Source organism: Leiobunum rupestre, chromosome 3, assembly GCF_980474605.1.
Source record: "Leiobunum rupestre chromosome 3, qqLeiRupe1.1.hap1, whole genome shotgun sequence".
In the NCBI taxonomy this organism is placed as follows: Eukaryota; Metazoa; Arthropoda; class Arachnida; order Opiliones; family Sclerosomatidae; genus Leiobunum; species Leiobunum rupestre.
Window position 1 is genome coordinate 34,329,636 of NC_143386.1, and position 21,823 is coordinate 34,351,458.

Genomic DNA, 21,823 nt, shown 5'->3' on the forward strand with positions numbered 1-21,823 from the left:
ACGATAAGATCACAACTATAGAAATTCACGATAAGATCACAACTATAGAAATTCACGATAAGATCACAACTATAGAAATTCACGATAAGATCACAACTATAGAAATTCACGATAAGATCACAACTATAGAAATTCACGATAAGATCACAACTATAGAAATTCACGATAAGATCACAACTATAGAAATTCACGATAAGATCACAACTATAGAAATTCACGATAAGATCACAACTATAGAAATTCACGATAAGATCACAACTATATAAATTCACGATAAGATCACAACTATAGAAATTCACGATAAGATCACAACTATAGAAATTCACGATAAGATCACAACTATAGAAATTCACGATAAGATCACAACTATATAAATTCACGATAAGATCACAACTATAGAAATTCACGATAAGATCACAACTATAGAAATTCACGATAAGATCACAACTATAGAAATTCACGATAAGATCACAACTATAGAAATTCACGATAAGATCACAACTATAGAAATTCACGATAAGATCACAACTATAGAAATTCACGATAAGATCACAACTATAGAAATTCACGATAAGATCACAACTATAGAAATTCACGATAAGATCACAACTATAGAAATTCACGATAAGATCACAACTATAGAAATTCACGATAAGATCACAACTATAGAAATTCACGATTAGATCACAACTATAGAAATTCACGATAAGATCACAACTATAGAAATTCACGATAAGATCACAACTATAGAAATTCACGTTAAGATCACAACTATAGAAATTCACGTTAAGATCACAACTATAGAAATTCACGTTAAGATCACAACTATAGAAATTCACGTTAAGATCACAACTATAGAAATTCTCAATACGTTTGTAAGTATAAAAATTCACAAATTGGTAAAAATATAAGTTCATGACTTTAGAAAATTAGGAATTATTAAACAGATTTGAAAGTTTTACTTTCAAAAGAGCAACCAATTCCGCTAAAAAACCTAAGGACTAAACAACACTTTACGTAACTAGTTAAGAGGGAAGGTGAGTTTGTAAAAGCGGTAGTAAATATTACAGGGGGAAGGGTTCGCTAAATTGTTACGTCACAATTACCAGAACCAGAATTCCAGAACCTATATTATCAACTATTTTAACTGATTTTTATTGTTACTTACTGAGTTAGTTTCCGAAGTGTTAGACGTTGATATTTTCGATTTAACAATGTTTTGGAAAAAATTATTAGCCAATAGTCTTAGTCGATAGCTACGCCGCAAAATTTTCGTTTTGAAAACGAAAACATTTGAGAAAGTTGGCCGTTTTCGGTCTATCGAAATCTGGCAGCCTTGTCTGCCTTCCGTCCTGCATCTCCATACCGAAAATGGCCGACGATTATGTCACTGAAAATATTTTACTAAACTGATCGGTGGCGTTTTTGACCGTTATTTTGAATTATCGACTAAGACTATTGAATATTGTCAATTATGGAGGTTGAAACATTAGGCCTTGGACGTGGTATATCTCTGCCGCTAGCCTATATCCAGTCTCCCTTAACAATTTCCAAATCATTATACCCCGACAGAATATTTATTTAAAGGATCCGACTTGTTGGTAACCTCGAAAACTTCATATTCCTCGGAATGCATGGATTTTGCTTTCGCATTAGAACTTTATACTATTATACTTTATACTCCCGTTAAGGAAAACATGGTACATTTTTCATAACGATTTTTGCCAGTATATATGGAGTAATAATTATCTTAGCGTCTCGCTGTGTCGCGATTACATTTACAATAATAAAAATCTTATCTGAGGGCTGTACTTTTCGAAAACATCGGCTTTATTAGTTCCTATCTCCGCTGCAAAGTAAATGAATTTGAAAAAATGTTACAGGTTTAGAAGAATTTATCGTCAACTAAAATATTTGAAAACATTAATTATTAAACGATAATAGAATTTAATAAGAATTAATTTTAAATATTTCCTGATCCGCATCAAGTTAAACTTTGAAACAACAATGCCCAAAGATAATAGAAAACTCGTACCCTAGATTCGTAATCAGAAAGCTTTCGGATTGACGGTTTGGTAACGAAGCGTTTACTCACTTCCAGCACGTGACCTCCGAAATGTCAGCCTCCATCGGTCGCTGCCATAGACCTATAATGGCCAACTTTGATGACGCGCTGCTGTTTCTACTTAATAATAATAATAATCAGCTAGGCTAATACCCAAGGCACCACCTTAGGCCCAAGTCATCTAGCGACTTATAATGCCTTTAAACAGGTGGACGGGTTACAATGCGTAGGAGGGTGGTGGCAAGCCCTTCATGCCACGCGAGCCAACCGCTCCCTACACTAACTATTACCGTTAACCTCTACAAGTTTTTATGGGAAGGGGAAACCGAAGAACTCGGAGGAAAACCCCTTTAACCAGTGGAGAGAGAGCTTGCAAACTCAACGCGGAAGGAGTAGCTCCGAGTTTTCACCCAGTGCCACAAGCTGGGATTGAACCCGGCTCCTCTTGCTGCGAGGCGAAATCGCTAACCACTCCGCCACCCCACTAGGAAGAGGGACTATGCTGAAACCATTGAGTTGGAAATATAGTACTTCTAGGGTCAAAATTTGTATTTGATGGCTGGGAACACTTTGAAATCATGTACGAAGCAAAAAAGTTATCCTTAGTCGGTGGCGTCATCTACCGGCAGTTAGCGGTGATGATAATTTAAGCCATTAGCGCTATCCACCACTAACGTGAAACGAGCATAAGCAGACTACATTTAAATTTCTTTGAAAGATAGGGTACGCCAACGACTATTGATAGCTGTTTCGGTTCGCACACGACTTAAAGAAGGTGTTCCTCAATACCCCAGCCACAGCAGATATAAATTGTGGCTCTTAAAGTACTATATTGCCAACTGAATGGCTGAAACAATCCGTGGGCATCATTGTCGAATTTCCCCTTTCACGAATGGGGGATGGAAATACGTCACCGGTGTGTGCTTTAATCGCGTCGGGCTGATTTGATTGTCGGGTCGGGTCAGAGTGTGCAATAACTGGTGGCTTTACCGGGGAGTCGGGGTCAGGCTCTTGTAACCCATAAGGGTGGTGGCGCGCTGGGAGATGTAAGCTCCGATCAAATAGTCCTATTTCCATTTCCGACTTCGGTCAGGTTTGGGCTGGATACTGAGCTTCGGCTCAGGCTAACGGAGAGGGTCCTTGCAAACTGGCCGCCTCGGCGGATTGGGTAGCCTGCTGTGGGGCGGTGGGCCTCCGTATGAGGGCACGGCGGTCCTGTTTCCCGGCCTTTTGGGCTCACACCGGGATCTCCGGTGCCAGCTGTGCCGGGTTGCTTGGGCTGCTGTGTGCCCGTCGTTCCCCTTTAGGAGCTCTCTCCAAAGGGTTGGACTCCTTACCTCAGTAGGTAGGGTGTCGGCTGGAGTTACTAAAGCATCCACTCTTAATCCCACTGCTGTGTGCGAAGTGGGAATTGGTCTTCCCATTGCTGTACCTTCTGCTGGGTAGAGTGGCTTGCGTCAATGGTGCGACCACCAGTAGTAGGGCTCTGCTACCCATGCTGGTTTTGTCACCTGTCCGGGCTAGGTGGACGTTGGCGTAGGGCACTATGATGATAGACCTCCGGTGGTATGGTCTTTGTTACTAGGTACACCGGGCTATAAATTCTGACACACTGTCATAAGGGGGAAGGAGCTTACTCTTTGAGCATAAGGGAATTGGGAGCAACGCCAAAAATAGTGCCAAGGTATAAAGTCATTCTCTATAAGTTCAAATAAGTACGTTGTTGACGATACACAATCAACCCCGACCCTTTATTTAAAGGCGTTCTGCTTCAAAACGGTGCTTGAAAATACAGGAAAAAATCTTTTAATTCTTGAAAATGTTTTAAAAACAATAACAACAATAATAATAGTAATAATCAGCTAGGCTAATACAACTGAAAAAAAATCTTAACTAGCTTGAACTGAGAATAAATTTATAACGTACAACTGGATATCCTTATACATGTATTATTATTAATATTAGTTGGGTTGGTTGGTTGGGTCAAACCCAACCTAGCACTTCGACCAGAGGTCCATTATGCAGCCCCAGCCTATTAGACGTGGAAAAGCCTAGTCTCGGAAACGAAGCGCTGAATTTGCTTCACCGAGATGTTGGAAAGATCACTCGTTTCTAGCCTATGCATACCACGGTACTCAAACCTTTGAGCCGCATAAGAGTCACAGACATAAAGGACATGAGAGGAATTTTCCTCCTCTTTAAGGCATGCCCTGCACATAGGTCTCATTGATGTCAATCAGAGGCCTGCACGACGTCCTATTTTGCGCGTTTTAGCGCGTCTTGGTGAGCTGGCTCGTACCGATCTCAAAGGAGCTTCTAGCTCGCCGAGTTTTAAGCACGCTAAATCGAGTTAAAAGAAACTCGGCGAGCTAAATCGTAGCTCGGCGAGTTGAAAGTAGCTCGGCGCGCTAAATCATAGATCGCCGAGTTCAAAATAGCTCAGCGCGCTAAATCGTAGCTCGGTGCGCTAAATCATAGATCGCCGAGTTGAAAGTAGCTCGGCGCGCTAATCCGTACCTCGGCGAGTTGAAAGTTGCTCGGCGCGCAATTCCATAGCGCAACGCGCTAGATTAGTTTATTGTATACATTTTGGTTTTTAACTTTAAAAGCGCTTCTGAAATGATTTTAATATCAATTCCCTGAAGGGGGGCGTATGGGTGTAAGAATTGTTAAGTATAACGTATTCCGCTGTCCGATATATTATATTTATGGCCGTCTGGAAACAGTGAATTTGAGATAAATGGACGACGTTTGTTTTAAAATTTTCACGGGTGTCGATGGGTTTGTTGGCTAGCGTAATCCTTGATTTGGGAAAAATTTAAACGAGACAAATAATGTGTCAACGTTATGGAATAATATTTAATCAATTTCAATATAAACTACAGTATTGTCGTAAAATATTTGTAGTTAAAAACTTATCTCTTCGCAACAACTCGCGTTAGACTTAACGAACTTCGATTCTTTCGTTGAAACGAAACCAAATTTCACAAGAAAGTTTTTATTTTGATTTTTTTCCTTCAGATGGCGACTTGGACGTCTTGGCAGAAATCTCTGTTAACGAATCAATACTAGGGAGCTGGTATATTATACACTTATGATATTAGCTAATACAAATTTAGTTACAGAAAAAAGCTTTCCATCCGCGATCGTTCTTTAGTCACAGTTTGTAAGCTTTTTTTTGTAAATAAAATTGTTTCTAGCCATGAAATAGCATATAGCAGTGCGTTTAATAAAACGTTTAAAGGGAATATAACCTCAACTCAGTTTTTTATGCTTTTCTAAGCTAACAATTTTATCAAGCAGTGACTCACTAGCGCCAAAAATATCTAAAGCCATAGAGGGAGCGGAGTGTATTGAAACCAAAAAACCCGAGATTCTATTCCCTTATACCAATTATAACTCGGATACTCCACAACTAGTATATAAGTTAATTATAACTACTTGTTTAAGAACGGCGGCATAATCGCCGAGCTCGCAATCAACAGACCGAACTATCTCCAACGCTACTAGGGTCAAGCTGGAATTATTGCGCATAGCTATTTATTAATTTTATCCCAAGGAGCTAATTTTAACCTACCAAGCTACGGACTAGCACTTACAAAATAGCGCGCCAAGCCAATTTCAACCCGCCGAACTATGGACTTACGTGCCGCGCTACTTTCAACTCGACGAGGTACGGATTAGCGCGCCGCGCTACTTTCAACTCGCCGAGGTACGATTTAGCACGCTGAGCTATTTTCTGCTCGACGATCCGCGATTAAGCGCGCCGAGCCAATTTCAACTCGGCGAGCTACGATTTAGCTCGCCGAGTTTCTTTTAACTCGATTTAGCGCGCTTAAAACTCGGTGAGCTAGAAGCTCCTTTGAGCTCGGTACGAGCCAGCTCGCCAAGACGCGCTAAAACGAGCAAAATAGGACGTCGTGCAGGCCTCTGATGTCAATCAGATGTCGATGTCTGTTAAGCTGATAGTGACCAAAAATAGACCAGCAACCACCCTGATACTACTCTTAGAGAGCAAGAGCAACTCAGTTGCTCTTTTCTTAAAAGGCCCAGGGATAAATACCTCGGCCTGCCTTTGACCATCCGTCTCACGCCAAAGCTTGACCTGTCTTTCAGCCATAGCACATGGCTGCGAACCAGGCCATTGGATATTGGAAGAGCAGCCAGAGTGTCGGCCCTCTCATTACTATGATCCAATAGAGTTGAACCCTATTATTGGTGCCCAGTTCTGAAAGGATATCCAAACAGCTAAGAACAAGCTTAGAAAAGATACTAAACTGATTATGATCATTAATGGCCGCCTGGCTGTCCGAGAAAATCTGAACAGTTTTGCCGTGATACTTCTTCTTAAGACAGAAGTCTACACAAAAGCAAATGGCAGAGATCTCAGCCTGAAAAAACAGTAGCAAAAAAGCCGAGGCTCTCAGAAAAGGCGAACTTCTTAGTCTGATAGTAAACTACCACTCTCACTCCTAAGTGAGTGTGGGAGACATCCGTGAACCAAACCATTTCACCCTTGGTTCCCAAAATTGTTTTGCCAGTCCAGTCTAGTCGCCTTAGAAAGTGAACACTAAACAGCTTTTCAAAGTGTAACTTTGCAGCCATGTTGTCAGAACCTATCAGTAAGATCATGACCGGAATATTGTTGAAACAATTTGGTGTGGCTGCACTCCCAATTAGCATACGTCCACCAACCATTATGTATAGTAACCGATTCGCACTCATAATTGCAACCTCCTCTATATATAGATGGGGCGGTAGAATATTCAGGAGCACCTCCAGGGAAGCGCTTGGGGCTGTTCTCATAGCTCCTGTAATGCTGACACAGGCCAGCCTTTGCACAGTGTGTAATTCAGCCTGAACTGACTTAAGCACTACCCTTGGCCACCAAACCACTGCTGCATACGTCAGCATAGGCCTGATTATCATAGTATACATTTAATAAACAGCCTTTGGGCTAAGACCCCAAGACTTGCTTATGGTACCCCTTACTCTCCAAAATAGCATTTTAGCCTTCCTGATACTATGATCAAGATGAGGCTTCCATGTTAGCTTACTGTCGAGAATGACAGCAAGGTATTTTACATCAGTTGACTTGACCAAAATGGTCCCAAATAAAGAAATATAAGGAACCAGGATCGTATTATCAGGATTGACATAGAGGCCAACCACCCTACACCAACATTCCACAGAGATGAGAGCTCTTCTCATCATATCCGAAATGGTTCGTGGGAACTTCCCAGTAATAATCATTGCGACATAGTCAGCGTAACCAAAACCATGGCAGTCATCTCTCTCTAGCTTCACCAAGGGTTCTTCCACAACCAGGCACCACAGCAGGGGTGAAAGATCACCACCCTGAGGTCAGCCCGGCTACCGGTGACCCTCAGCGATTTGCCAAGCGAGGAGGCCGTCGCGACCCGATCAGTGATCATAGAAATGATCCTTAGACGCAACGTATCATTGATACTGAAACGTTTAGCGGCTTTAAGAATGACTGCCTTAGAGACTTTGTCAAAAGCCCCTCTATGTCCAGAAAAACAGCTTAAGTTATTTCCTTGAATTCAATTGCACGTTTAAGGCAATTAATTATGCCATGAAGGGTAGTCTCAGTAGATTTGTCCTTTTCATAGGCATACTGAGCATCATAGAGGTGTGTAACACTAAGTATCTTCTCTCTAATATGTCTATCAACTAATTTATCCAAGATTTTTAGGAGGAATGAAGTTAGACTGATTGGTCTAAATGCCTTAGCCTCGAGGTAACTAGTTTCCCCGGTCTTAGGAATAAAGATAACCTTTGAATGCTTCCAAGAGCCCGGTATATGCCCGAGAGCAATACAGTGCCTGTAGATTCTGCACAACACAAGACAGAGAAAATCATTTCCCTCCTGCAATAGGATGGGTGAGATTCCATCAGGCCCAGAAGCCTTGTAGGGCTTAAATGACTTTATAGCCCACGGTGCCCACCTAAGCCTGGAGTTCTTTTAAGTTCTTTTGAACCGAAGAGGAAGACCATAGGAATAATCGGTGACTCTGGAGTCCGGAAAGGAAACTCCACCATATGCGTTGGTGTCTCCTTTCTAGAACTGGAGTAACTGCAATCCTTCAACTGAATAGTATCCAGATGCTTTGTATTGTCATGTGCCAAAGTTTTCATTAGTTTGGCCGTGCCGGGAATATCAGAAATACTTATGATAGGAAGTGAGGGTCTGCTTAAAGGCTGACCAGTCACCCGACCTCTTAGCTCTGTTAAAAAGCTTCAGGGTAGTATTGCGAAGTCTACCAATCTCATTATTAATTTGCCGGACAGTGTTGGTGGTAGGAGTCGATTATGGACTGTTGCATGTGATCAACAGCCATTTCGAGCTCCAGCACCGAGTAGAGTTTAGGACCACATCCTCGTATACATGTATGTTTTATATTAGTTTTTTTCGATATCCGTAGTAGTCAGTATTCCGAAACAGTGGTGATAAGCCTCAAAAAGGTTAAACAAGTCTACTTTTGGGGTAAAATTAAAAATTAAATTAGCTATAATTTCTTTAAACAAAACTATCGTATCAGAAGCCGAACGCCTGTAGCAACGAGGACTGAGGACCACACTAGGTGTCCCCTTCAAAAGAAGTGACACGCGTGATAATAAATTTATTAAATTTATCTTTTTCTTCGTTAATGTTGGACGGTCTAGTAAGTTTGTTCTAGGGGAGACACAGGCCTTAGTGACGCTACTGTAGTCACGATACCAACATTTCAGGTTGGGAATTTGTTAATCACAGTAGCTAAGATTTTGGTTGGGGGCTAAGGCACATCATTGAAAAAAAAAAAGATTTCTACGTACGACTTTACTTTTCAGGGTGGACGGATTAACGTGCCCCCTGTTCCACCCCTGGTTACGCCTCTGGTTAACTAGATTTGGCTGCAGGCCTTCGCTGACACCATACGCTAATTTACAAAAAGAAATATAATGATTTGACTTTTGCTTAAAAATCTAATATGTTTCCCGGGGAGGGGAGCTGGGACAATTTTCCCCCGCTTCTATTTCACCGCGCTGTATTCTTATTTGGCACAGACGGACTGTTACGGTGTCGCATTTTTAGTCACCTGACAGGTTGAATAAACATGCGATACCTTTGTTTTGTATTTTATAACTCATTTTTTTCCGGACGCAGCCTATTTAACAAGGTTGTGCTTAGAACATTGTTTTTGGTATGCCCCTGTGTCTTTCTGGAATTGATACCCTACCTCTTGGAGCGCCCCAAACTTTTCACAATTGTTCTAAATCTACAGAATAAGCGTATATCGGACCCGACTAAGGCTTTCATTTATTTCCATGTTTTTCGTGAATACAGAGTATAAAATGATTTAAACATGAGGAACTGTTAACCAAAGATATAGGCATAACTATGTGAATAGCCAATAAAAGGGCACTCCGCGACATGAGACACGTTCGACTAAAAGTAGCAACGATTCCAAATTTTCATTGGTAAAAAATCCTCTAGCACGCCAAAGTAATTTCTCCACCAAAAGACCTTAGTATTAATAAAGTAATCTAATTTAACATAACAAAATATAACCTTAACTTAAACCGAACAATAACCTAACCTAACATAACCATACCCAATCTAAGCATACCATAACATAAAAATACCCTAAACTAACCAAATATACCCTAACCTAACCATACCCTAACCTAACCTAACCATACTGTAACTTAACCATGACCTAACCTAACTTAACCATACCCTAACCTAACCTAACCATAGCCTAACCTAAACTAACCTAACTATACCCTAACCTAAACTAACCTAACCATACCCTAACCTAAACTAACCTAACCATAATCTAACCATACCATACCATACTCTAATCTATAGGCTTATCCTTAAACTAACCTAAACCTAACCTAATCCCAGAAATTAAGCAATATAACGTAAACCGCAGCGAATTGAGAACCGTTGCCCCGTTTAGTCGCTAATTTTTCTTCTTGTAAGACTCTTTCCTTAACATTTTAAAATCGAGTGATATGGTGGACTGAACTATTTTCTTTATGCGTTCCTACGTAAACTTTTAAAGCATTAGTATAAGATTCCAAAGCTTGGTTCCACTAGGGCGGGTTTGTACGGCCAAATTTGAATGACGCGCCATTAGCTTGGTTTCCACTAGTACACTCAACTTTAGCGTTAAAACATTATGAGACGTGCCTATGGAAACTAAGGCTTACGCTTGCGGATTCTTTCTAACTGTCTGTAACTTGTCGATGCCTTTGAATGCTTTAAACTTTAATTTCACATACATGCTAATTTAAATTGCGTAGTCAAGAATTAAATTTCAAGAATTTTATTCAACTACACGAAGCTGAGGCCCCGGACAAATTCAAATTCAAATTCAAAAATTCAAATTAAATTATTTTTATTTATGTCCAAATTGCATTAGATGTTGGAGGGCCAAGTCTTCAAGCGATTTACAGACAGGCTACCCAAATAGTTAATAATAATCTTTAAATATCGATTCGATTCGAATTTCACTCGTAAATCTCGTCCGTGAACTCCGTGGGAAAATGAAATCTATGTTTCTCCGCTTGTTATCACTGTTTATATTAAATCTTTGGAAGAATCTTTTAAGTGCGGAGGACACGATAGGAGCGTTGCTTTTTCATTTGAACTTGATTCGAAGCGCACGTATTTGCTTTTCATTCTTTTCCAATTTAAAAGATGGAAAACAGTTTCGTTGGAAAGCGCACCTTGGTAACTGGTGCCGGACAAGGTAATGAAAATAACACTCATTATTTCCAGGGCATTTCCAATTTTCGTTATGAAATAAATCAAATGGCAATTTAAGGTATTGGAAAGGAAATTGTGGCCAAACTTCACAAATATGGATCAAAGATTGTGGCCTTGGATGTGAACGAAGTAACGCTTAACAAACTCAAGCAAGAAGTAAGTTCATCTGAAACCACGAAAATTGTTTATTTCAAAATAAGATTTTGAACTACTAAAATGAAACGTGTATTCACAAAGTTTTGATTTTATTGATTTTTTTTATGAAAAATTTATTAAATTAATATTTATGGTTATTTTAGTTCCCCGATATAGAAACGGTGAAAGTGGACTTAACGGATTGGAAAGCGACTAAGGCGGCAATTGAGAGAAACAGCGATGTCGACCTATTAGTCAACAATGCCGGCATAAACATTCTCCAAACAATGGGGAACGTCACTGAAGAAGCATTTGACAAGTTAATTAACTAAATATTTTTTTAAATTATCGAATATTAGTTTTATTGAAAATCTTTTAGGGTCCTTGCAGTGAACCTAAAAGCTCCAGTCAATATAACTCAGGTAAAGTTCCACATACAGGAGATGGGCTCAAAATGACCCAAGGGTTTATCGAAATGGCCCTTTCTGTCCCTGTTCGGGGAAACGGCCACCTTGCCTTTCCCTTAACACCACAGACTTACATACTTACAAACCTCACATTTTTAATTTGCAGGTGCTACAAAACTTACATTTACAATTTTTAAAATAGAAAGGATATTCAAAAGACTTACTAACTAACTTAAAAACAAGCTAGCCCAGCCGTAATATTAGTTCCACATCAGCCAAATGTATGGGTCCCCAAGGGCCCCAATGGGCATCGCTATCGGGAAATTTATATATCAACGTATCATTTACATGTGGTCTCAGCGTTTCCAAGAAATCAATTTCCCAAAAAGGGCCCCTAAGGGCCCTTATGGTTATCGCAATCAAAATAAAATTTAATCACTCACAACTGGATGTATATTTTATATTTGTTAACTCAGCGGTTGCCGAATAATCGAGGACCCAAAACTACGGGTCCCCGAGGGCTCAAACGGGTATCATGCCTCTGAGAGTTTTTCATGTCCCATTAATGGACGTATCGTTCATATTAGTCGCCTCAGTGGTGGCTGAGAAATCAAGGACCCAAAGTTACGGGACCCTGATTGTGATAGAACCGTTTTTAGTTACTATTATATTTATTTATTTATAATAATAAATGATATCATTATATTTATATAATTATAATTATATTTATTTATAATATTAAATGATATCATTTTATTTATATCATTATAATTATATTTATTTATATCATTATTATTTTATTTATTTATATCATTATTATTTTATTTATTTATATCATTATTATTATATTTATTTATATCTTTATTATATTTATTTATATCATTATTATTTTATTCATTTATATCTTTATTATATTTATTTATATCATTATTATATTTATTTACATCATAATTATTATCTTTATTTATATATATTTTTCTAGTTTAAGACATCTTTTATTTCATGGTGAGGCTATACAATTATAACATTATGACATTTCATAGGTATATAGGAATATTTTTTTTAAACTATTGTATAGGAAAAAGAGGAAAAACAGTTAAACAAATATGCACAAGGTCTATATGTCAAGCAAAAACGGTAAAAACGTAATTTAGTTTTTAGAACGATGATCAATCAAATCAGCTTGTTTTCAAACATTTCGGAATTGGGGCTTTAGCCCGGATCTATTTCACAAATGTTAATTTTTTCTAGTGAATGTTCGATGTTTTTTAGATTTAAATCTTTTTTGTACGTCTCGACTAACACAAATTGTTGTAATTTCTCTCTGTAGCGTTTTTTTAAGAAAGGTAAGGGGTGTTGTAGAACTTCGTTACACAATGAAAGGGAGTAGATGGATAATTTAGCAGCGGTTATAATTAGACATTTAGCATCAAAAAAATTATTTTTTCCGTGGTTTGAAAGTCAATAGTGTTGTTCATTTAATGAGAATTCGGTGTCAAATGTGCGAATGATTTTTTCAATATAATTTAAAAAACTTATAACGGTGGAACACGTAAAATATACATGAAGAAAGTTTGCTGGGGTGACGTTGTAAAAGGGGCAAATATTTTTAAAATTTGAAAACGCCTTAGAGGCAGTATTAGGGGTAATGATAACCTTTCCGAATTGAAATCTGTAAATGAGGTTATTCTCTTGCGAGTTAAATCTACTGGACCAGCAGAAATTCCAGTGTATACCCCTCGGGTCCACACACTGTACAATGGGTGGGAATTTATCGATAACGTTTACATTAATAGAGCAAACCTTCGGGATTTGTGTTTTGGAAATAGTTGTCATATAGATAGGAATTTATATCTTTATTATTATATTTATTTACATCATTATTATTATCTTTATTTATATCTTTATTATTATATTTATTTACATCATTATTATTATCTTTATTTATATCTTTATTATTATATTTATTTATATAACTATTATTATATTATTATTATTATACGATGTTTAAAACGAATATTAGCGAATTACACCCATTAAATCGGATACTAAAAACAGCCAATAAATTTGGTCAGGTAATTGATTTTTTCGATTGCAAATTGAAAGATTTGAGAAATTTGTAAATGTTCTTCAATTTTGTTTTCCCTAACTGAATGTTCTTCAATTTTGTTTTGCCTTACTGAATTCGACTTTGTATCGTCAATTTACTCATATTCCAAGGAAAATATTTCTTTTCATATACCAAATTGTTTAATTAAGAAAGTACTCCATGTATTGTATTACTTTTTAACTTTCTGAATACATTTTTGTAGTGTGTGTATCAACTTGCTGATACAATTGTATTGTTTTGGTACACATTAAACCCGGTTTCATTTCATTTCATTTCATTTCATTATATTATATTTATTTATATAACTATTATTATATTGTATTTATTTATATCATTATTATTATATTATATTTATTTATTTATTTATTTATTTAGAATATAAAATGATATCATTATATTAATATCTTTATTATTATATACAGCAAAAGAAGTTTTAGCATATTTTATTATTTTAATGGATTAATTAATCAATTTTTATAATATAAAAAACATTATCATATTTATATCATATTTATCATTTTAATAGATTTCTTATTACAAAATACAAACTAGAAAATACTTTAAACTTATTTATCTTTTAATTTTTTCTAATATAATTATTAATTTGCTTATAATATGTATTTTTTATTATTTTAATATATATATTTTAATTATTGTAATACAATATATATTTCTCCTATTATAATATAATATATATTTTTATTATTTTAATATAATATATATTTTTATTATTTTAATATAATATATATTTTTATTATTTTAATATAATATATATTTTTATTATTTTAATATAATATATTTTTTGTTATTTTAATACAGGGTGTTAACTAAAAAACGATACAGAGTCAATTACTCAAAATGTGTTTTATGTAAGAATTTGAAATTTGCAGGTTACATAGAGGGTGCAGGGGGACAAATGCCTATGAAAATTTCAATGACCTTGAACCCGGTCCTCAAGGTCATTCAAATTTTATCTCGAGAACCATTAGGATTAGAAAAATGGTTCCAATTAGAAATGTTTTCTACGTTCCATTTTAAGTCTAAACAACTTTGACCTGATCTAATGTGACCAATGGGAAGTCGATAAATGTTAGATCAAAAACCATTAGGTCGTGTGTGGTATTCTAATGAAGACACGACATTTAACGGCTTATAAATCTAAAACTACCAGATCTAATTGATCAAAATTGTCGGGTCACTCTAAACTGAGTAGGGCAGTTCAAAATTTGTAACTTATGATGACCTTGAAACATTAGTTCAAGGTCATTCAAAATTTATCCCGAGAACCATTAGGATTAGGAGAATGGTTCCAATTACGCGCGCCAAGGTTTTTAATGTCAAATTACCTTTTACCCGTGGTAAATAAACCAATAAAACGTACCAAGTATTTTTAATAGTAAAGGACCCCAAAACTAAGTAGGCAACTTAGACGTCGATATTTTAGCGTATTTTAACGCAAATCCCCGCCGTAGTACCAGAGAAGCTCCGGCAGAATTGGGAAAGTTAATCTTCAGTTTTTTCATTATTTATTTATTCAAATTATTTGTAAATAATTCTTAGGTTTATTAGTTGCTTATTTATTTCAATTAATTGTTTCGTTTCTTTTGTGTTTAAAACATTTAAACTCAAAAAAGTTAATAAAAATACTACTAAATTTTGAATGACCTTGAAATAATGTTTCAAGGTCATCATAAATTACAAATTTTGAACTGCCCCACTTAGTTTAGTGTGTCCCGACAATTTTGATTCATTAGATCTGGTAGTTTTCGATTTATAAGCCGTTAAATGTCGTGTCTTGATTAGAATACCACACACGACCTTATGGTTTTTGATCTAACATTTATCGGCTTCCCATTGGTCAAATTAGATCGGGTCAAAGCTGTTTTGACTAAAAATGAAACGTAGAACACATTTCTAAGTGGAACCATTTTTCTAATCCTAATGGTTCTCGAGATAAAATTTTAATGACCTTGAAGACCTGGTTCAAGGTCATTGAAAGTTTCATCTTCATTTGTCTCCCTGCACCCTCTATGTAACCTGCAAATTTCAAATTCTTACCTAAAACCCATTTTGAGTAATTGGCTCTGTATCGTTTTTTAGTTAACACCCTGTATAATATATACAAAAAGATATTATAATATTTATATCATATTTATTATTTTAAATATTTTATATTTTATAATTTTAATGGATTTTTTATTATAATAAAAAATAAAAAAATAATATAATATGTTATTATTTTAATGGATTAATTAATTTTAGTTATCTTTTTAATTTTTATAATATAAAATGATATCATTATATTTATATCATCATTATTATATTTATTTATTTATATTATTATTATTCTTACCCCTCCCCAAACAAATAAGGGGTCGCAATGCGACGAAAGGGGCTTAGAGTTTTATTGTGTAGATTATGTAGATACGAAAATAAAAGAAATACGAAAATATAGTTTCACTCCACTATGTGCTACCGCCATCTGTCAAAGCTGTGGAGAAACTATACAAAACCTAATTTAAAGTGTTGTATATAGATTTTTCATAAATTAAAGCTGATACTGGTGTATGTGGGTTATATAGCGCCTTAAAACTCGTTGTGGAACTAAAAACGTGCATACGATTTCAGTTCGTCGATTATATAACGTAGTTTTCCCTTCGGCAGGCTTCGACGTTCCACATTCAATATTATCGATGTCGTGGAACATCGTAACTTGCTAGTAAATCTTGGTAATAATGAACCCTTTTACCAAATCATTCAAATAACAGAATATGTGTAAGTAGCTTATATAATCAATCCTCCATTATTTCACCATCCAACTAAAAGAATCGGTTTTTGAATTAACTCTTTACTTTAAGGGTAGGATTATCGAATCAAGCACGACAAGAGAGGGGGAAGCCGGTGCAAGTCACCGGGGCCCGTGCCGCCTAGGGAACCTTGTTTGAACTAAGGGGCCTGTGCAGCTTAGACGCCCGTGTTTGAACTAAGGGGCCTGTGCAGCTTAGACGCCCGTGTTTGAACTAAGGGGCCTGTGCAGCTTAGACGCCCGTGTTTGAACTAAGGGGCCTGTGCAGCTTAGACGCCCGTGTTTGAACTAAGGGGCCTGTGCAGCTTAGACGCCCGTGTTTGAACTAAGAGGAACGTGCCGCCTAGGGAACCGTGTTTGAACTAAGGGGAACGTGCAGCTTAGACGCCTGTGTTTGAACTAAGGGGCCCGTGCAGCTTAGTGCCCGTGTTTGAACTAAGGGGAACGTGCAGCTTAGGGGCCCGTGTTTGAACTAAGGGGAACGTGCAGCTTAGGGGCCCATTTTGAACTAAGGGGAACGTGCAGCTTAGGGGCCCTGGTTTGAACTTATCCCGAGATTATCTCCGAAAAAGTATAGCTATCTCCCGTAGAAACGGCTCTCTTGGTACGCGTAACTTACATTCTACCGGGACCCGGGCCATTATTTTATCACCAAAAGGTTGGAGCTACGTGAAATTTTATCAGAATTTTTCTAAAAATTCGGTGGACCTATAATTTTCTTACTTTACTCTAACCATACTTACTATACCCTTAATAGACACATTTCCTTACTTATATGTATAAAGTGAACAGATTTCCTTGACCTCCGTCGATTATTTTCTCGCAAGGTGGCATCACTAAAAAATTTGTGCCAAATGCAAATTAGATCCCCCTCTATAACTAGTTCATTGGTCGTGGCGAACGTCCGAGTATGTGGGCCCCTATAAATAACGCTGGACGAAATGCACAGCATTGTTTGCATTGGCCTAGATACGCCACTGTATATCGCTCTACAATTGTGGATATTACTCTTTACGAAATAATTATCCGTGGTAGGTTATCAGCAATGAATGGAAGAAGAAAGGCAAACCCGGAGCGATCGTCAACATCTCAAGCATCGCGGGTATCATTGGTCTACCTGAACGGGTCGTTTACTGCTCCACGAAAGCCGCTGTCAGTATGGCTACTAAGGTTATGGCTTTGGAACTTGGACCACATCAAGTAAGTTTACCAATATCACTTTTTATAAATTCCACTTCTGAATTTGAAAGGATGGGAATTTTTGAATTTTTCCTCAAGGAAGGCGTCAAATAGTTTTAAGATTTTGCTAGGAATTTATAGAAAGATTAAAATGCCTTTTGATTGATTTGCTTAAATGAAAGGCTAGTAGAATAAGATCTATGTACAATTACTACAATGCAGGTAAGCGTTTCTTTTGGAGTAGATTAATCAGAAAGACATCTGTGTTATCACCTCATAAGGGATTATCTTAATTTGTTCGTCTTATTTTGTTTCTTAAACACTTGTCCTTTTCAAGGAACGATGAAATTTGCTTTTTCATTGAACATAGTGTCATCTATCGACCAACTTACATTTTATTTTTTAAATAATCATAGTAAAAGATTCAAAATAATATGAAGATAGTTTTAGTTTAAATATAAATTTTATAAAGTTGTTTTTCTAGAAACAATCAAACCAACAATCCAATAACGACTGCTATTGATATTTTTAGATAAGAACAAATGCAGTTGCTCCAGTTCTGGTGGATACTGAATTGGGAAGAAGGGTCTACACGGAGGAAGGAAGAGCCAAGTTAATGAATCGCATACCACTCGGACGATTCGCTGGTAAATAACACATTTTTTATTATCCTGGAAATTTATGGATTTATTAATAGACCGGTTTTTATCGGTATTTATAATTTTTTACACTCTTAAAAACATAGGGTTAAATTATTTTTGTTATTTCATTTTGAACTACTTTTTGAGTCAAAATTAACCCAAATGTAGTTGAAAATCTTGAAACGCAAAATTTGGGTTAAACACAATTAGGTTGTTTTTAAGATAATATAATAGCAACCCAAAATTGGGTCATACTATCAAATTCAAAGTTCCCACGCGCCAAAGACGATATGATCATCGAAAATGTGTCCATCGAACTTGTAGTCTTTGGAAGACTGGAAATTAAAAATTTTGCGCCATTCTTGCATCGTTTCCATGAGTGCTTGAAAGGATTCTTAATTTTTGATTCTTAAGGTATAGAATATTTTTAATTTAATTTACTAATTATAATTTAAATTTTTCCAATATTTTAAATTTATTTTTGTATGTGGTGTTGATATTTCATTGGAAGAACGTAATGAGCTCCTTTGTTTAAATTTATTGCAAATGGCCAAGGCCCTAGGCTACGATATTCTTTCTAGTGTGATAAATTTATAAACCAAATTAATTGTTAATTTATAACCCAAAATTGAGTAACTTATAAATTTAACCCAAAATATCGTTATTAAAATAACGCATTTTGGGTGAAAACGAAAACCACCCAATATTTTGTTTGGTTAAATACTGACCCAACAATGGGTAAAAAAACTACCCAATTAATTGTTAAATTATAACCCAAAATTTAGTCATATGTTAAACATATTTTGGGCTAATGTTCAACCCATATTTGGGTAACTTATAAATTTAACCCAAAATAGCGTTATGAAAATAACCCGTTTTGGGTGAAAACTAAAACAACCCAATATATTGTTTGGTTAAATACTGACCCAACAATGGGTAAAAAAACAACCCAATTTGGGTCAAAAACAACCCAATATTTTTAAGAGTGTACTTGTTGTGTGAAGTATTAGGAAGAATGTGGTCACGTTCGATCGAATTTCAAATGTCCGAATGGTGCTTCAAATGTCCGAAATATGTTTTCAAGTGTCCAAAAACTAATTTTCTATTTGGGCTATTTTGAAGTTACTTAATGCATTATTATTTATTTAATTTTTCAAATGATCTCCAGATATTACATAAAAAATAAATTTCGTGAATATCAGAATAGTATAGGATTATTGAAACCTTACTCAACGAAACCTAACCTAACCTAAGCTAACCAAACAAACTGAACTTACTTAACTTGATGTAACTTAACATAACCTAACTAACCTAACCCAACGAAACATAACCTAATAGAACATAACACTGATCCATTATTTTAATTAAATGTTGTTACGATAAAACCAACAAACTTAAAGACTTAATTTCATAATGTGATAAATAAAATTTATTTTCATTTTAAAAGCTGCTTACTATTTTACACAAAAATATTACAATATGCCGGTGTAAAACCATAAAAATTAATTTTTAACTTTAAAAAAATAAAATTTAACCCTCAATTGAAATTCGAACGTATGAAAAAAAGGTCCTTAAATTCGAACATTTGAAACCTTTTATAGTATTAGACAAATGAATTTTGGACATTTGCAACATCATTCCGACAATTGAAATTCGAACAAACACGTCAATATTTTCGTCCGAAATCTATTAGATAAATAAAACTTAGCGTGAAATGTTAGGCAAATAATCAAAGTGGTGATGTTCTCTAAAAAAAAAAATTCTTTATTTGTGAAGAGACCAAGAACATTGCCGACGCCGCGATCTTTTTGCTGAGTGACCAAGCATCCATGATCAATGGAATCACTCTGGCTGTCGACGGCGGATACACTGCCATTTAAATTACGCATCAACAATATCGCTCGTGAAACTGTCCTGAAGTCCATTATAAGCATTTGCTAAATTTCAATTCGACTTAAAATAAAGTCATTGTCTTAAGATACAAAGTTAATCAGTTTTTTTAAAATCAACACATAGAATTAAACGTCTAATGAGTAATTAATTCCAAACGCAAGATACCAAATTGTATTGGGCTACCGATTAGTGCTTCAAACCGAACCCGTTATCTGTTACGCGCATCAGATAATCTGTGCCTTTTTGTATCCGATCAGTTTGTAGATTATCAGATTTCTTACTCCATATGCCAATAACGGCTACCAGTTGGTGCTTGTCTGAAATCGTTTAACGTTATTCAATTGATATCTGTGCTCTGATCTATTTTATAATCCACGATAACTGCAGCTGAGCGGTTCGGTAGGCATTTCCTATTTAATTTTAAAAATAGCTCAATTTATAGTTAGTGACCAAATTAAACAAATAGAAGATTATAATATCTATCTTATCTTTTCTTATCTCACTTGGTAGACAGACATCAAAAGCAGCTCTCAGTGTGGCTATTAAGGTTATGGCATTGTAACTTGAACCACATTAAGGACGTTTACCAATTGAATTTTTCTTAAAAATCAAGTGTTTGCTTAAATTTGTAGTTTGCTCGTAGATGTGAAGGGTTTTTGTTGTCATGGTAACGATTTTAGGTCTACCATTACATTAATCCGCCCATGCCTTGCCATGAGATACAAAACAAATAATTGGCTCAAACGTTTTCTAAGATTCAAACATCAAAAAATCCTAGTTACTCAAATTGTGACGCTTGAGTTATTAACTATGGCGCTACAATATACTTAACCTTTAATATCTCTAAAACGTAAAATTCGCTGAGGAAACTTGATATTTATGGGGGTACCGAGATGGAAACTGGGCAGTCATAAACTGAACGAAAACATTGAAATTTGGCGCAAATGAAACGAAAATCTAATTATATAGACTTTATTGCATTTAAAATAGACATAAAGATGTAACAATTCAAAACAGATTTTAGAATTTGTATTATAAATATATATATAGTAAGAGAACGGAACAGGTGTACGTATAATTTTCAAAAATATCTCTACTTGTAGCTCCCCTATGTCAAAGCGGTCATTTCTTACGCCGGTAGATGGTGATTTGTTCATTATATAATTCTACATTAAATAAAATTATACCTGTCTACTACAGAATCTGATACATTTTGTGCCTGTTATGGTACAAGTGAGCCAACACCTAAACTGTTAACAAAAGAAAGAAAATATAAAATTCAATTCGAATAGAGACACAATACATTATGACAAATATAAAGTTTGAAATACAATTTATCAACGACCTAATTTACTCGTTTCTCTTTTCAAAAAGAGAACATTTTTAATAGTGCTCTTATTTTACGACAACAAATATCAAAAATATAATTCATATGTAACTTTAATGAACTTATTTTTATTTATAAATTTAATCAAAGACTTTATTGCATATTTAATTCAACACTTTATATCAACATACCATCAACCATTCAACGCTTCAGCTCCAATACGTTTCGTTATCCTCTGCAGTCTCTTTAAGATAAATCATTAAACTATGTAATTTTATCCTAGTCAATAATTCCCTTATACCAATGATTTACAATTTTTGAAGCCAATGAAATAGATGTCATAACAATAGACCTATTCGTTACGGGAAGTTAAGAAGTACATCTTTAAGAAACACGAGATTGTATTGCATCCAAATAAATTTGGGATACTGAGGTCAATCAGGTCATCACCGAAGCTTAAACTAGAATGGTCCTTTTTGTT

At 35.7% G+C, this 21,823-nt stretch overlaps 1 protein-coding gene across 1 annotated transcript; it reads left to right on the top strand.

Annotated features, from left to right (window-relative positions):
- The first annotated feature begins 10,697 nt into the window (after positions 1 to 10,697).
- Positions 10,698 to 20,112, top strand: LOC149951571 (L-xylulose reductase-like). Its single transcript, XM_090168096.1, has 7 exons — positions 10,698 to 10,827; positions 10,903 to 11,000; positions 11,144 to 11,298; positions 11,359 to 11,401; positions 17,338 to 17,502; positions 18,014 to 18,128; positions 19,899 to 20,112. The coding sequence occupies exons 1-7, from the start codon at positions 10,776 to 10,778 to the stop codon at positions 20,000 to 20,002; spliced, it is 732 nt and encodes a 243-aa protein (XP_090024222.1). The 5' UTR covers positions 10,698 to 10,775; the 3' UTR covers positions 20,003 to 20,112.
- Positions 20,113 to 21,823: the final 1,711 nt, after the last annotated feature.

Bases quoted from the DNA above. Each gene is read 5' to 3' on its own strand.
- LOC149951571 (XM_090168096.1), top strand. From the start codon at position 10,776: ATGGAAAACAGTTTCGTTGGAAAGCGCACCTTGGTAACTGGTGCCGGA. The intron at 10,828-10,902 runs GTAATGAAAATA...TGGCAATTTAAG, and splicing joins GGTAACTGGTGCCGGACAAG to GTATTGGAAAGGAAATTGTG. The intron at 11,402-17,337 runs GTAAAGTTCCAC...TATCCGTGGTAG, and splicing joins CTCCAGTCAATATAACTCAG to GTTATCAGCAATGAATGGAA.